This window comes from Odontesthes bonariensis, chromosome 24, assembly GCF_027942865.1.
Source record: "Odontesthes bonariensis isolate fOdoBon6 chromosome 24, fOdoBon6.hap1, whole genome shotgun sequence".
Taxonomy (NCBI): Eukaryota; Metazoa; Chordata; class Actinopteri; order Atheriniformes; family Atherinopsidae; genus Odontesthes; species Odontesthes bonariensis.
Window position 1 is genome coordinate 5920206 of NC_134529.1, and position 16585 is coordinate 5936790.

Genomic DNA, 16585 nt, shown 5'->3' on the forward strand with positions numbered 1-16585 from the left:
CACTGGAGCGTCCCACATGATCCATGTGCAGCTCCACAGTCACTTTGGATCCAAACTGCTTGTCGCAGCTCAAAGTTTAATCACTTCCATTTAGTATCTGCCAACTCCTGTTTGAAAGATGTGATCCACACACAGACGGCGCGGTCTCTCTCAGTTCTGCGGTTTTATTTTTAAAAAAACACGACTTAAAACTGGATCAATTCGACCTCAGACGAGCAACGACACACGAGATGTTACACTGTTGTCGTTTTTAGAACAAAAACTAAGTTAACCTTCACTGCTTCAAGAGGAATTAAAGGGATAGTTCGCCTCTTTTTTGACATGAAGCTGTATGACATCCCATATTAGCAACATCATTTCTGAACATCTTCTTACCCCCTGCTGCGTCCTGTGAGCAGAGTTCCAGCCTCGTTTTGGTGTTGATGAAGGTAGTCCGGCTAGTTGGCTGGAGTTTAAAAAATAAAGCTTTTTGCTTCTCAAAACAATATGCGTTTAACAGAGTAATACATTTGCATCACAAAATCGTTCTCCAGGAAAAAAGTCAGACCTCACAATCTCTTGGCCCTATTTTCTCTGCCTTCATATCACTGCCTGCTTTGTAGAACGTGCAGCAAACACCGTAACAGGTGCGGCTGTCGGCGGGCGGCAGCAGGCAGTGATACGAAGGGAGAGAAAATAGGGCCAAGCGATTGTGAGGTCTGACTTTTTCCTGGAGAACGATTTTGTGATGCAAATGTATTACTCTGTTAAACGCATATTGTTTTGAGAAGCAAAAAGCTTTATTTTTTAAACCCCAGCCAACTAGCCGGACTACCTTCATCAACACCAAAACGAGGCTGGAACTCTGCTCACAGGACGCAGCAGGGGGTAAGAAGATGTTCAGAAATGATCTTTAATGGGATGTCATACAGCTTCATGTTAAAAGAGGCGAACTGTCCCTTTAAGAAGGTAAGTAGCAGCCAGGTGGACGTCCGCTCTTATTTATCAACTTTTCTCAGGTTCTACACGGGCCCAAAGGTGCTGAAATGAAGGAAACGCAACCTCAGAACATAAAATATTAGAACAAAATACAGAACTAGTGGCGGGAAGAACTAAGTGAACCTCACTGCTTCCATATTAAGTAAGTTAAGTAAGTAGCAGCCAGTTAATGCTGATCAAAAACACCTGACTAACTCATGATCAGTCAGTGTGAGCACCTCTATAAAAACAGAAGTTTCAGGTGTGTGCTAACACGATGCCAAGGAGGAAAGACATCAGCAATGATGTTAGAGACGCAGCTGTTGCTGCCCATCAACCTGGGAAGGGTTATAAGGCCGTTTCCAAACCATCTGGAGTCCATCGTTCTACAGAGAGAAAGATTATTCACAAGTGGAAAACATTCAGGACAGCTGTCAATCTTCCCAGGAGTGGACGTCCCAGCAAGGTCACCCCAAGGTCAGAAACCCAAGAGCTACATCTCAGACTCTGCAGGCCTCAGTCAGCATGTTAAAGGTTAAAGGTCATCACAGCACAGTTAGAAACAGACTGAACAGGTGTGGCTTGTGTGGAAGGGCTGCAGGAGAAAGCCTCTTCTCTCTAAAAAGAACATGGCAGCACAGCTTAGGTTTGCAAAGCTGCATCTGAACAAACCACAAGACTTCTGGAACAATGTCCTTTGGACAGACCAGACCAAAGTGGAGATGTTTGCTCATGATGCACAGCAGCACGTTTGGAGGAAACCAAACACAGCACATCAGCACAAACACCTCACACCAGCTGGTGGACGTTTCTTTACCCGCTCTTTTTCTGACTCCGGTGTGATATTCTGACCTCCGGTTTCCTTCCAGCTGAAGACACCTTCCTCTCCGCCATCATCAACTACACCAACAGCTCCACGGTCCACTTCAAGCTCTCGCCCACGTACGTGCTGTACATGGCCTGCCGCTACGTGCTGTCGCCCGGCTACCGGCCCGACATGTCGCCGTCGGAGCGGACGCACAAAGTCATCGCCATCGTCAACAAGATGGTGAGCATGATGGAAGGAGTCATCCAGGTCAGTAACGCTCTCTTCTTCGGGTGTTTTTTCAGGGTTTGAAGCCATTTTCACCTCATCTCTTTAGTTTATTTATGAACGTTCTCTTCATCCATCAAATGTCCTCTTACAAACTGCAGCCTGTGTATTTGTTGTTGTTTTCTGTGTTAGTCTGTGCTTCTGGTGCCCGTCGGTGCTAAATGTTCGTGCTGTTCGTGCTCCCTGAGGCTCTTAAACCCTGCGGCAGTCAGACTTTTATTTGTTTAGCTCACACCGAGCTTCTCCCCGCCTTCAGCATGCGGTGGAGTTATGAAAGAAAACACACAAACACACACACGCTGTGACCTATTTCAGTCTGCGTGGAGTTGGGTTTCACTTTCAGAGAGTTTCAGGGAAATATCTTCAGGGCTCCTGAACTTGAGCTGCGAGTTTCGTGTTCACGGTGCAACACAACACACTCACACTGACATTAACAGGACCGATGACAGCTGGAATAAAGGACTTTTTGAGCCGATTTGTTTCACATCTTGGCACAAAACATCTGCTTCCCGAAGGAAGTGACACAAACTCGCCTCAAGACAGATCGAGCTTGTTTTCCCAAAGACCCGACTCTGGAACAGAACTATTTAAAGAGCAGAAAAGGTCCATAAAATAGATTAAAAACAAGACGAGAATAAGGACATTTCCTGATGAATTACCACTCAGACACCAGGGACTAATCCAGATGTTTTGGTGACATATCTGGGGTGTCTTTCTACAATTCGAAGGGATGATATCGAACAGTAAAAGAACAGAAATGCTGCAGGATGTGTGCGTCCTCACATCACGTACAGCATGCTACAGACAGTTTAAAAGCTTATATAATTTTAAAAGTTGTTACATTTAGTGTAATAAGTTGGTTTTTACACCAATAATTTAGGCAACACATCTGATAACCTCCACTTGACACGATTTATGTTGGTTCTACACTCAGAATTTGACCTTATTAGTCCAGTATTTAAGTCCAAAGCTGTCAAACCTCAACGTTTCTATCAGTGATCGGAAGAAGGGATGATTTCGAACGGTAAAAGAACAGAAATCCTGCAGGATGTGTGCGTCCTCACATCACGCACAGCATGCTACAGACAGTTTATCCTGAAGTTTAACCAAAAGAAAAGCTTATATACTTTTTAAAGTTGTTACATTTAGTGTAATAAGTTGGTTTTTATGCCAATAATTTAGGCAACGCATCTAATAACCTCCACTTGACACGATTTATGTTGGTTCTACACTCAGAATTTGACCTTATTAGTCCTGTATTTAAGTCCAAAGCTGATTAAAACCTCAACGTATCTATCAGTGATTGGAAGTTTGAAGTTTCTGAGGGATTCAGATGGTCCTAAACGCATAGATGTTGTTCACACCTGGTATTTACATGCGTCTGGGGAACCCTGAACATACCTGCACAGCTTTCAGTGAGGGTGTAAATGGACTTGGATCCGAGTCTGTCCCACATTAAAGGACCATCTGCTTTAACCTAAATGCGTTTATAGATTTAATGTCAGCTGGGATCATGTGTTTGTCTCCTGGGATTAAAGGGTTCCTCCAAAGTTTTCCAGGCGTTTTTCTTTCCCTTTCAGCTCACTTCCATCAGTTCATTAACGTGTTGAAGATGTAGCCCTCGCTCATACGTGAGCCAGTGTTTGTCTGTGTGTGTTTACATAGCTGTGTGTTTCCATACTGTAGCTGTTGACATGTTCTCTCTCTGTCCTGTAAACGTGTCCTCCTCCTCCTCTTCCTCTTCCTTCCATCCAGGAGATTCCTGAAGGGGATCAGGTAGGATACCACATCAGCACACCATGATACGGCTGCTAAAGACTCCTTTATCTCTTTCTCTCTTATCTCTCTAACTCTTTGGGGGTGGGCGACGTGAATTAAATTAGTTGCACATTGCGGTAAAACATCCTTTAACGATGTTTTCTAAAGAGTAGCACATAATAAAGGACCCTAAATGTGCGTGATTGGGGATTTTTAGATCGTTATAGGAAGGTTTATGGAATGAAAAAATGAGCTTTTTGTGTCACAAACAGTTGGATTGCAGACACGTCAACATGGAAAATATACCCGGAAGGTTGTTTTTTTTGCACAATAATTGGGAAAGACGAGGTTAGTTTTGGAAAAGTCTGTTGCATATTTCACGTGTAAACATGCCAACTCAAAATTACAGTGCAACAGTATATTCCAAAGTGGTTTCCCTCACATTGCTTTACTCATAAATACTAAAATAGGCTAAAATATGCTGTAAACCAGTCAGCCACCCTTCCCCTTTATTTTATACAGGCAATTTCTCATGGAAAGTGAATTAAGTGGGTTTATATGGCTTCTTCCTCAGGTAAAAAAGTCGCAAAGTGCTTCGATGGAGAAATAAAGACGTAAAAGGATGGCAGAAAAGCCGAAAAGTTGTTATAAAAGCTGCTTTTTAAAGGAAACGGAACGTTAAAATCCAACATAAAAACAGAAGAAGCTCCATTCCGCTGCGGTTTGGGGAAACCGGGGACGCTTAAAGAGTTGCTCGACGGCTAAAAGTTTGTAAAAACGAGCTCTGAAATGAACCGGTAACCAGTGAAGAGTCATCTTAAAGAGCCTCACTGCAGCCTGAAGACCATCGAGGTTCGGTTAAACCTAAAGACGTCAGAAAGCAGAACGAAACGCCTGCATCCTGACAGTTTGTCGTCTGATTAGTTGAAGGGTAAAATCTGCTTGATGCGCCCTCGCTGCAGGCAGTAAAAGGGTGGAATTGTCCTTTAATCCATCATCTATCTGATTGTTTGAGTTGTACACACTTCCTGTGAATATCACCTTAGATTAAATGACATTTACTCGGTAAAATGCAGTAAAATTTGAGCCTTTTTGATGTGAAATCATATCGCCCAGCCTTGTCGGCCCTCTGCTGTTCTCTCCCTGAACTTCTCTCTTCTTGCCTCTCTGTGCTTTTTTCTTTTGTTTGTTTTTTTTTCTTTGACCAGCCCATCATTGTTGCTGCTGCTTCTTTCTCTCCATTCTAACAGAAATGTGAAACAAAGCCGTAACCATACGTCCTGCCCACAGCTGGAAAACTAAGCAACAACAGCAACATCAACCTGACTAATTCCATTCAGCTTCCTGGACCTGCCTGGTACTAAAAGCACATAAAAAAAAAACCTCCAAAAAGAAAAGAAAAACCCCTAAAACCAAAAAAAAACAACCTCTCTCTTCCATCTTTAACTCTGCCATCCATTTTTGTGTGACATCACGTCTTGCTTCTCCTTCTCGACAGCGTGGATGAGAGACAAGTCGCGTCCCTCTGACCTCCTCTGCTTCGTTTTGTCTGTTTGGAATTTCGTTTAACGTGTCCGAAACCATCCATCTGTGCGTCAAACCAGCGTTTTGTTTTGGATGCTCCATCTCTCATTCTGTGGCTGTTTCTGAATGAAGGGTTGTGTTGTTTTTTTCTTTCCATTGTTCTGTTTGATTTGTGTTCCGTTTCTTCAAGGCGGGGATAGATGAGTGCGGGAGGCGGAGCTTTGAGCCAATCGGCTCCTCAGACACAGAGCGCTGTCGTCCACAGAGACGCCATTTTAAACCGTAGATCAGAGGATGGCGTGTTGTTCTCTCTGCAAGCAACCGGGTTTGTTGATGGGGAAACTGGAAACAAGGGCTAAAGTCCACCTTAACGCCCAAATCAGGCGGTATTAAGCTATATTATCTGCTCTGAACGGCCAAGAAATAGTCCCACATTTGAGCCTTTTTACTGTAAATTCCTTCAGAGTTTAAGAGTTTTATAGTTTCAGATGTATTTTGGAGGGTAAAAAGCTCCGTAAAAGGCCACCATAGAAGGTTTTTGTTCCGGCTCAAATGCAGAGGTGGGTAGAGTAGCCAAAAATTGTACTCAAGTAAAAGTAAAAAGTTATCATCCAAATAAGAGTAAAAAAAGTGCTCGGTGAAAAAACTACTCAAGTACTGAGTAACTGTTGAGTAACGTCTGATTTATTTGTTAACACAAACATTCAATCAGACAGACAAAAATACTAAATAATCATCTTTAGGCAAATTAGAGTTCATCCAATTGATCAAATAAATTAAAATGAATTAATTAATTACAAAATAGCTTAAATTAAAAATAATCCAGGTAAATTCAAGTACTTCAATAAAAAAATAAAAGGAACTTAGGAAATGTTTAAAACATATGTAACCCATATGTAACCTAAAAAACGAGTTTAGGAAACTTAGCGCTACATGTTTCCTCAAGTTAGATGTTGAGTTTCTGCTGAAATGTGCGTTTGTTTTGGTTGACACAGAAGACACATAATGTAGCTGCTGTTTCTCACTCTTTGTAAGGTAAACATGCTTTCAGTATGAGGCCTCGTCTGCGTCTTCATTTCCCACCGTTGGTTCTGACATTTTTCATCTGTTTCTTTGTTTGTTTGCTACGACTGCTAATGCTAAAGCTAACCCGTCCCGCCGCTGAGATTGAGTATGGTCACGTGACCAGACTGCACGGCTGCGTCTGATTGGTGGAACACAGTCAGGTGGTAGAGCCTTTGGCGGAAGTCTCTCTCTCTGTCAGAATAAAACATTAAAATGAGGCGTACGCGGGGGATAAAAATAATGAGGCGTAGAATACCAAAGAGGTAAGAAGAAAAGTAACCAGCTCATTGTAGCCTAATGTAGCGGAGTAAGAGGACAGTTTCTGCTGCACACATCTACTCAAGGAAAAGTAAAAAGTATAGAGATTTAAAACTACTCCTAGAAGTATAATTTTTTCAAACTTACTCAAGTAAATGTAACTCGTTACTACCCACCTCTGGTCAAATGTCTCATAACATGACGGTTTAACTGCTTTTAACGAGAAAACTACTTTAAGTATACTTTAATAGCATAACTTTAGAGATTAATATCAATAGTGACCAAAATGAAGTAGATTTTATTGGCTCTTTTGTACATTGCTGTTGAAATAAATCCCATTTCGTAGGATGGAACGGTGTTCTCCTCGTCTCTGGTTCAGTTGCTTGCAGCGTGAAAAAGTTTCAACTTAAAAGAGTAAAAACCTGTCGCAGCAGCAGGTCTGTGTCTGACGACCTGAGGACTGGAGATGTGTGTGTGTGTGTGTGTGGGAGGGAAAAGGAGAGGTTTGATGGACGCTCTTTCTCCTCCACACCGGTTTGGCTTGGAGGGAGGGGTGGGCGTGGCATGAGTCTATCCCTGAAGTAACAACTGCTCCTTCTGGCTGCCACTCAAACAGAAACCCCTCTGTCTCCCTTACTTCTTTTTTAACACCTTCTGCATCCTGCTGCTCTAAAAACACCATCTTTATGTCTTTTTCTTTTTGTCTGTCTGGTGCGTGTGCGTGGCTGCCGGATTGGTGCGTTTACAGAAGCAGAAGAACATCGCAGGAGCGCTGGCTTTCTGGATGGCCAACGCCTCCGAGCTGCTCAACTTCGTCAAGCAGGACCGAGACCTGAGCCGCGTCACGCTGGACGCCCAGGACATCCTCGCCCACCTGGTCCAGATGGCCTTCAAGTCAGTCTTTGTGTGGAGGGGCGGGAGATTAAATATCGCAGCTTTAAAGGGCCTAAAATCTTTGATTTGTAAATAAAAATGTGAGAGAAATGCACTCGGAAGAGAATCATACGTGTCACTGCTGCACTTTGGGTTCGATCGAAGACATAAAAGGTGATGCTTTTTCAGATTTTCACCCAAAATTGATTTAAATCGTCCGAATTAAACTCTGTTATCACGGCTGTGTTCGAAACCGCATACTACTCCTACTACTCCTACTAACCTTTTGAGTTAGAATGCGAGTTTGAGTAAGCAAGAAGTTCCCGGATGCATACTAGATTCTCCGAAATGTTGGGTATGCATCATGAGGTTACTACTCATACTCAAACTACCCAAGATGCAACGTAACGTGACGTCGCCGATCGTCATTTCCTGTCAAAACAGCAGTTTCAAGCTAGCTACAACGAGGGTAGGTTCACTTCCTGTTTTCAAATCAAAAGCACCAATTGTATCGTAATGGCTTTCCCTATGATAAAAGGCAACGGGTATTTTATTTTGTGAAAATAACAGGAAGTGCGTTGCTCACTGCGGCTAGCTTTAGTAGCGCCGAATTCGTGGGAACAAAATTGTAAACAGCCGGTATTTTGTCAGGTTTTCAACACGTTGGGGATCTAAACGACTACTTTCTCACCTGAAAATGTTTCCAATGTTGCTAAAGTTTACAGAGTTTAGAGCTTAAGGAAAATCAGCTTCAGGCCGGCTGATTTCGGCTCGGGCAGGAGCGAAATGCATTGTGGGTAAACGCTCTGCATACTGTCTGATCGATGAGTATGTCTATGCGGTTTTGAACACAGCCCGTGACTTACTGAAGCTCGTCTCACACAGTGCAAACGTGTCGGTGGGAGTGTCAGAGGACTGGATGAGCGACGCTTGTTATATTCTTGGTATTATTAATAATAATAACTTTATTTATGCAGCAGCTTTTAAAAACTGGCCGTACGAAGTTCTTTAACTGTTGGAGGAAACCGTGAGCCAAACAATTACCAGTTAAGGAAAAGACTATTAACGGGAATAAAAGTTTAGGATGTTAAAAAACGCTCAAAGTTCATAAATAAAGTCTTTAATCTATAAAAAGGAGTTATTTAAAAGAAAGTAACTGATTCTACGAGGCTTACGAGGCCCCGTCTGAGTATCTGAGGCTGTGATTTGGCTTTTAAAAGGGATCAGGGACATCTCAAAGGGAGCCAGAGTTTGGGTGATGTAACGTTGTTTGGTGGAACCGGTTAGAAGTCCAGCTGCTGTGATTAATGAGCTGTGATTTCCTGGCGCAGGTACCTGGTCCACTGTCTGCAGGCCGACCTGAACAACTACATGCCCGCCTTCCTGGATGACCCCGAGGAGCACAATCCACAGAGACCCAAGATAGGTAACGTGGAGTTGTTAAAGGCCTCTAAGGGACCGGGTGGAGTTGAGTTTCAGGCGCCCACAAACCGCTCTGCTCTCGCTCTTCCAGAGGACGTGCTGCACACGCTGACGGGCGCCATGTCCCTGCTGCGGCGGTGTCGGGTGAACGCCGCTCTGACCATCCAGCTGTTCTCGCAGCTCTTCCACTTCATCAACATGTGGCTGTTCAACAAGCTGGTGACGGACACGGACTCGGGGCTGTGCTGCCACTACTGGGGCGCCATCCTCCGACAGCAGCTCAGCCACATCGAGGCCTGGGCGGAGAAGCAGGGCCTGGAGCTCGCCGCCGACTGCCACCTCAGTCGAATTGTGCAGGTAAGACGACGAGGATCAGTGTGGGACATTCGTGGGTGTTTAATACCGCTTAAAGCTTTGTTTGTGTTGATGTTTACCCGTTTAACGGTGCCTGAAGTACACCTGACACACCAGCCTTTTATAGGTCTTATTACCTACATTCATCAGTTCTTTTTGGACATTTTTGAACATATACGCGCCTTAAAAAGTGCTTGCACTGGAAAAAAATCTAATTCTTACCCAAGTATATTTGTCTAATTTCTAGTCAAAATATCTCATTACACTTAATATCAGACACAACTCCCTAACAAGTACTATTTCAGCCAGATATAGGGACTTGTTTGAAGACAATACATCTGGAATATCTTGTTAAATGAAAAAGTCTTGAAAACAAATTGTTTTGAGTCACATATCATATGAAACAAGCTTTTTTTTTACATTTGAAGAGGTTTTTAAGCTAATTTCAAGATCACTTTTATCTCAAAAGTCCCAAATATCACATTTTATTTCAAGAAATCTTTACAAGCCGATTTCCACTAGTTCCATTGGCAGATTTATTTTGCTTTTTTCAAGCAAAAACGTCTTGTATTTGTTGTTTTTCTTACTTATTTTTGGAGGGGCATTTTTTCCAGTGTGAAAACTGACTGCATCTCCGACCTCTGTTTTGAGTCCTCTTCAGTTTCTCTCTGAATGATTTTTCTCTTCATCCTTGACCTTTTCTGGCCCTTTTCACACCACATTCATTCCCAATTTCAGTTTTTTTTAATTAAACTTGATCGAAATCTTTCTTATTTTACATAATTGCATCGTTTTGTGTTTTTAAATGTGTGAAAACGACTCTAAATGTCACGTTTCTACACTTTAAAGTCATCTAGTATTTATTTGTTTACCCTAAATAAAAAAAAAAAATTGATTTGATTTAAGGGTTTTAGTGAGAAGAAACTCTGCAGCTGTACATGAACAACAGATTTAGCTTTAAACAGTAGAATTTAAACAGTATAAAACATATTTCCAGTAAAATCTCACAAATGGAAGCTATGCTTATTTTACGTAACTGCATCGTTCTGTGTTTTTAAATGTGAAAACGACTCTAAATGTCACGTTTCTACACTTTAAAGTCACTAATATTTATTTGTTTACCTTTAAATGTAATAATTAAAAGTCTGGAGAACTTAAAAATATCTTTTTGTAGCATTTTTGGCCCTCTGTAATGTTATTTTTGGGTCCTCCAGGCCACCACCCTGCTGACGATGGACAAGTACTCCATGCAGGATGTGCAGAACATCCACAACACCTGCTTCAAGCTCAACTCCCTGCAGCTTCACGCCCTCATGACCAACTATCACTGCGCCCCAGATGAGCCCTACATCCCGCCTGTAAGACAGCAGCTCCAGATAAAGCACCGATTCCCTGATTCTGTCTGTTGTCACGGAGCATGCTGAGCGTCCTGTTTGTTCTGTGTGTGAAGGAGCTGATCGAGCACGTGGTGGCGGTGGCGGAAAACACAGCTGATGAGCTGGCGAGGAGCGACGGCCGGGAGGTGCAGCTGGAGGAGGATCCAGACCTCCAGCTGCCCTTCCTCCTGCCCGAGGACGGCTACTCCTGCGACGTGGTGCGCAACCTCCCCAACGGCCTGCAGGACTTCCTGGAGCCACTGCTGCAGAGAGGTGACTTTAAAACATTTAGAAAACTCATTCTTTAACATATAAAAGCGCACTTTTAGCTTTAGATTTCCACATTTCTAGTTGTTTTGATAATTTATGACCTTCCTTACCTGGCAAAAATCATCAATTCCAGACTGTTGATTGTCAGATATTTCAGAGAAAATTTAACTTGTTATAGATGACACCGTCTTTGGCTTAAAACGGCTATATTTCCTGATTTTATAGAGCAATAAATATTGAGTTAATAAGCAAATTAGTCTATAAATATTCTGTTTTTAACAAGCAATTTGATGGAAAAAGAGAAAAACTGCAACTATGCTTTTAAAACTAAACATTTTTTACTATTTTTTCCGTGATCCTGCTTTAAAACGTGTGTTTTCTCTGCTAGGTTTTTGTCGGTTAACGCCACATCCACGCTCGCCGGGTACCTGGACGGTTCACTTCGAGGGAGCGGACTGCGACAGCCACTTCTCTGCTGCCGACAACTCGGACATGGTACGAGGTCGACACACAGAGTCCCTCTGTCACAACGATGTGTGCGTGTTGGCGTGTATGAAGTCGTATTTGAAGGCAGCGCGGCATCCTGGGTAACGCTGATGTAATGCTGACTCATGTAAGGCTGCGGCTTGCTTTGCCGCCTCAGCATTCGTGTCACACTGAAATCTCTCTTCTCTGATTGGACCTTCGTCAGTCGGTTAATGTTTGGCTCAATATTAATAATAATAAGGAGGCTTATTGTTATTATTTTAGCCGTTGAAGCTGTTTGGGACTCAGCTCTGAAGTAGATTAACTGAACCGTGCAGGGTGGTTATATTTCAGCAGAGGAAGTAGTTGTCCGAACTGGAAAGGAACGCTGAGGAAGAATCTGAGGTAGCAGCCAAGATAAGAGCTGTTTGAATTCTCTAAATGAGCGAATATATCAACATCCAGTCGTATGAACGGTGATCTGTGTCGATAAATACAAGAGGCTGAGGATATAAGCAGCCTGTGACGACACAGCACTCTTCTGGACCCAGAAATGACGAGTAAGTGATAGATTTGGCCCTAGCTCTTACATTCAGTGCAACCACACCCTTAATTATACTTAAATTGAAGTAACTGTTCAAACATAGAAGCAGAAACCAGATTTTATCCTTCTCATCACAGCCTCTAGTGGCTGTTTGAGGGAACTGCAGAGTGGTTTCATCCACTTCTCTGGGGAAAGAAGCATCGATAAGAGCTCCAGGTTAACCCTTTAACACCTTCTTTTAAGCATAAAAAGGGCCAGAAAAGCCAAAACTTCTCCAAAACACTTTGAACTTTTAACGATCTGGCAGTTATTTACAATTTACTGCATGTTAAAAAGGGTTTAAACCGTTTAAAATGAAGGAAAAATAAAAAAAAATTATTTGATTTAAGGGTTTTAGTGAGAAGAAACTCACGCAGCTGTACACGAACAACAGATTTAGCTTTAAACAGTATAATTTAAACAGTATAAAACATATTTCCAGTAAAATCTCACAAATGGAAGCTATGCTCAGGCATTTTTTCCTCTCTGGCTGCAGACACGGCCCCACATCACAGTATTCACTGTTTGCTTGTATGAAAGTTAGATAAAATGGCTGTTAACTGGTCTGATGATGGCTGGAAAATGGTTTCCCTGCACCAAAAATCACTAATCTTCAGCAGGTGCAACGTATTTCAGTCCAGATCAACTTTCTCCAGGTTTTTGGCTGTCAAAGACTTTGATTTGTCGGCTTCTTGCAACAACACGAGTTAAATCACCGAAATAACCACACGTTGGCAGCGAAGCCCGACTTCTGAGCTTCCAGGAACAGTTGGAAGTTTTCCGATGGCGCTAACCGTTGCGTAATTACGGCGATGCAAAGTGTGGTCTGCGACACGCTCTGCGTTAAAGCGCTAACTACCAGAATGTGAGAGAAGAATGATGGAGACTCGGGAGACGTTTACGTTCTGAGATGAAGTAAAAAGGAGCGCAGGTTCTGTGTTACGTATGCCCGTCTTTCCACCTCTCTGAGCAGTTCGGATGAAAGTCAGCCCGGATTTGCAGGATTTCCTCGAGTCGACACACGGCTGCACGAAAGCACGGAGAAGGGGGAATTTCTGGTCTAAAAAAGGTAAAATTCCTGAGCAGAAATCGAGCTGCGGGCGATCCGACGACTCAGCTGACATAGTTTGACTATTTTAAGAGGAGCGTAAATCCCTGGAAGTTGCTTTGATTTGCGTCCAGACGTCGGTGTGTGGTCCCCCGGCTGAAAGGCGGTGATTACAGTAACTGCAGAAGCAGCTATTTATCGTTCAGGCGGCACACATGCGCACACTCGGTTTAATCAACACCAATCACTCTGCAGAAGTCAGTGAGCCCTAAGCGGTAAATGATAGACTTCTTGTCATGACACACACACACACACACACACACACAGCCACTTCCTCTGTAATTGGCCTGTTTATCCCCGCTCTCCTGTTTCACGACCGGAGTCTCGACAGAACGCAGGCGGCTCTCAGACACGCTCGCGTCCATTTAATGGAGCGTTCAGGCAGATTGTGGGATTCCTCTTCATGGTGGTGAATGTGAAACGGCACGCGGGTCTTAAATTTACAAGCAAAAAGACACAAAAAGATCCTCTTTAACCAGACTGACGAGAAGCTGCGTGACATGTTGGACCTTTTTAGGTTTTTTTTTCTGTGCAACAAAAGGGATAAACGGGCTTTTAAACTTTGGGTTTGCACTGTTTTAGTTTTTATTTCATATAATTTAACTTTCCTCCTGACAGAATGGTTGAATTTAGTGACTTCCTCCCTTTAAGTCCATTAATATTTCTTAAAATTCTTATATTTTGTTTGTTTTTGGTCCAATTAGCAGTTTTAATTTGCTCAAACGCTTCTTTGACGATATTCTGGTTGCATCGTTTGAGCGGACTGCAGATATTTAGGCCTTAAATCTGGATGAAAGAAGACCAAAAGTGTTATTTCCATCACTGTTAAGTGGCTCAGAAGGCCACTGGTTTGATCCAAATGCTCATCTACAGAATTATAAAACACTAAATTATTACCATGTTATATTTAAAGCATTTTAAGTAGCCAACAATGCCAGAAAAGTGCTATTTAAATGGCTCGAGGATTCTGCAAGAATCTATTGCCTTAAAGGGATAGTTCGCCTCTTTTGACATGAAGCTGTATGACATCCCATATTAGCAATATCATTTATGAACATCTTCTTACCCCCTGCTGCGTCCTGTGAGCAGAGTTCCAGCCTCGTTTTGGCGTTGATGACTACATACTTCAGACCTTCCTTTGTAGTCAAATCTTATTTATCATGACTATAACTATATTTAAACATTTTCCGCACACGCTGGTGAGCACGATGCTCGTGTCTGTGTGATGTGTGTTGCTGGGTTGAGCTTTATAGATGAACATTGATTGATTTGCTGCAGCTGTAACTCGCAGCTCCGGTTCTACCTGCACATCTAAGCGTGCACGAACATCAGGACGCAGACGTGCTTTTGTGTGACGTGTTTACTTTGTCATGATGTGGGGCCCTCAGCGGCTCTCTGCTTTGTTTCCCCGCCCGGCCCTGCTCTGTGTATATGTGTGTCTGGGTAGCCATGATGTGGTTTCCATTCTTGACTCGATTCCAGCAACCACAGGTTCCTCTGTGGTCTTCCCCTTTTCCCTTGGATCCCTCCTTCCTTTCTTCCCTCCCTTTTCCCCAGCGCTCCCTCCTTTCCCTCCGCAGTCTCATTTCCCGCCGTGTTTCAGACGCAGACGGGCGTTCGCTTCGTCCTCCTCGCGCTCTCGGCACGTTTACTCGCTCCAGAGGCATCGCCCTCACTCACAGTCTGTCCTTCCTGTCCATCTCTCTTTTCAGCCAATGAGGAAAGACCCGGAGGTTGTCACAGTAACGCTGAAGAAGCACAACGGCATGGGCCTCAGCATCGTCGCGGCCAAGGTAGGAAAACGCCGCCTGGAAGTGTGTTTGTGTGTTTCTGTCCGTGTGGATTACGGAGTTAAATGTGAACTTTGGCTGATCTGAGATGCGTTTCAGAAACTGAGCCCACGACTTTAAGAGGAAATCCATAAGTAACTTGGATGTTTTGGGCCTGTTTGTGTTGGACGGCCTGCTCTCCCTGTTGAGTCTGACAGCAGAGCAGAGACTAAACAGGGATATTATAAAGAAACTCTCTGTTGTCAGGGCGTGGCTGCGAGGTGGAAATTACACATCTCATCACTTTGTTCCGCTTCTAATGTTCATTTTCCTTTGAAATGTTTATGATTGGTATAAATGGAGAAAGAAGTTGGTGTTTAGGATGCATTTTTGAGGCTCAGCATGTTGTATTTGTTGAGTCTGTCAGGATGAGACGGACTCTTTAAAGCAGAAATAGGCAAGGCATCTTTATTTATACAGCGCATTTCATACCACAGGCGACTCAATGTGCTTTACATCATAAAAACAAGCAATTTAAAGAGAAAAAAAATAGAATAAAAATGAAAACACAGTTAAAAGCAATCAAAGAAGAGGGGAAAAAGAAAAATATAAACTCAACCATAAGAGAAATGTTGTTAACCTGGATTTAAAAGTGCTTACAATAAGAGAAACTGAATGTGCAGCTGACATTGTGGCAGTGGGTGAAAGCTCACTCCTACTACTCGTCATTTAATTTCCTTTGCTACAGGAAACTTCTGCCCACTCAGTTGAAACTTTGGATGTTGGAAAACCTGCTTGTTTTTGGTTGTAAACACGTAACTTTCTTATTTTCACCTGTCCCAAAGTATCCACCCGTTCTTGTCTGATATGGGACAGTCCGGGGTTTGTCTTTGTTGTATTTGAAATGTTTCCATCTGGTTGAAATCCTGTTTTTTATCAGTGTTTAAGTTGGCTGGTAGCGTCCCCTCTTCTTTTAACAACATCTGTAAACATCTGGGAACTGAGGAGACCAGCTGTTGGACCTTTGGGACCTTTCTCTGCTGGGCAGGTCACTCTTCTACTATGAAGCCGTGCTGCTGGAATAGATGCAGGATGTGGTTTAACTTTGTCTTGCTGAAATATGAAAGGCCTTCCCTGAAGATGGGAGCAGATGTTGCTCTAAAACCTGTTTAAACCTCTCAGCTTTGATGGAGCCTTTCCAGATCTGTGGGTTCTCGGTTCCATAGGCACTAACGCTTTGGAACTGAGTGCTGATAACAGGCTGAATGAACCTTCAATCCAGAGGATATCCAAAAAGAATTAAGAAATGTCCATTCATCTGACCGCCGTGTTTCCGGATGATGATCACATCTGGCTTCTTCTCTGCGTCGTAGACCGCTAACCTGCGTTTGTGGACGTTACGGCGAGCTGTGATGGTTCCTGGACGTGATTTCAGGGGCAGAATCAGGTCTGTTTTAATGCAGAGCTGCCCCAGGGTTTGAAAGGCTCAATTATTTATTTTATTTTATTTTTAAAGGCTTTTTATGCCTTTATTTGTTAGGACAGTGTAGAGAGACAGGAAGCAGGGGGCAGAGAGAGGGGGAACAACATGCAGCAAAGGGCCGTCCGATGCGGGACTCTAACCGGGGCCTCTGTACATGGGGCGCCTGCTGTACCCACTACGCCACAGACCGCCCCGAAAGGCTCATTTATGCTCAATGTTTAAACTCG

At 43.2% G+C, this 16585-nt stretch overlaps 1 protein-coding gene across 19 annotated transcripts in view; it reads left to right on the plus strand.

The window, feature by feature from the left end:
• Positions 1-16585, plus strand: part of afdna (afadin, adherens junction formation factor a) — a 104852-nt gene that overhangs the window by 52603 nt on the left and 35664 nt on the right. For 13 of the 19 annotated variants that reach the window (XM_075458713.1, XM_075458719.1, XM_075458721.1 and 10 more), the window contains 9 exons: positions 1827-2032; positions 3806-3826; positions 7404-7549; positions 8860-8954; positions 9042-9307; positions 10519-10662; positions 10755-10953; positions 11339-11445; positions 14819-14899. In XM_075458713.1, the coding sequence (XP_075314828.1) occupies positions 1827-2032; positions 3806-3826; positions 7404-7549; positions 8860-8954; positions 9042-9307; positions 10519-10662; positions 10755-10953; positions 11339-11445; positions 14819-14899 (1265 nt within the window). The remainder of the gene's footprint in view (positions 1-1826; positions 2033-3805; positions 3827-7403; positions 7550-8859; positions 8955-9041; positions 9308-10518; positions 10663-10754; positions 10954-11338; positions 11446-14818; positions 14900-16585) is intronic. The other 6 variants (XM_075458716.1, XM_075458728.1, XM_075458731.1 and 3 more) reach the window with 1 other exon arrangement.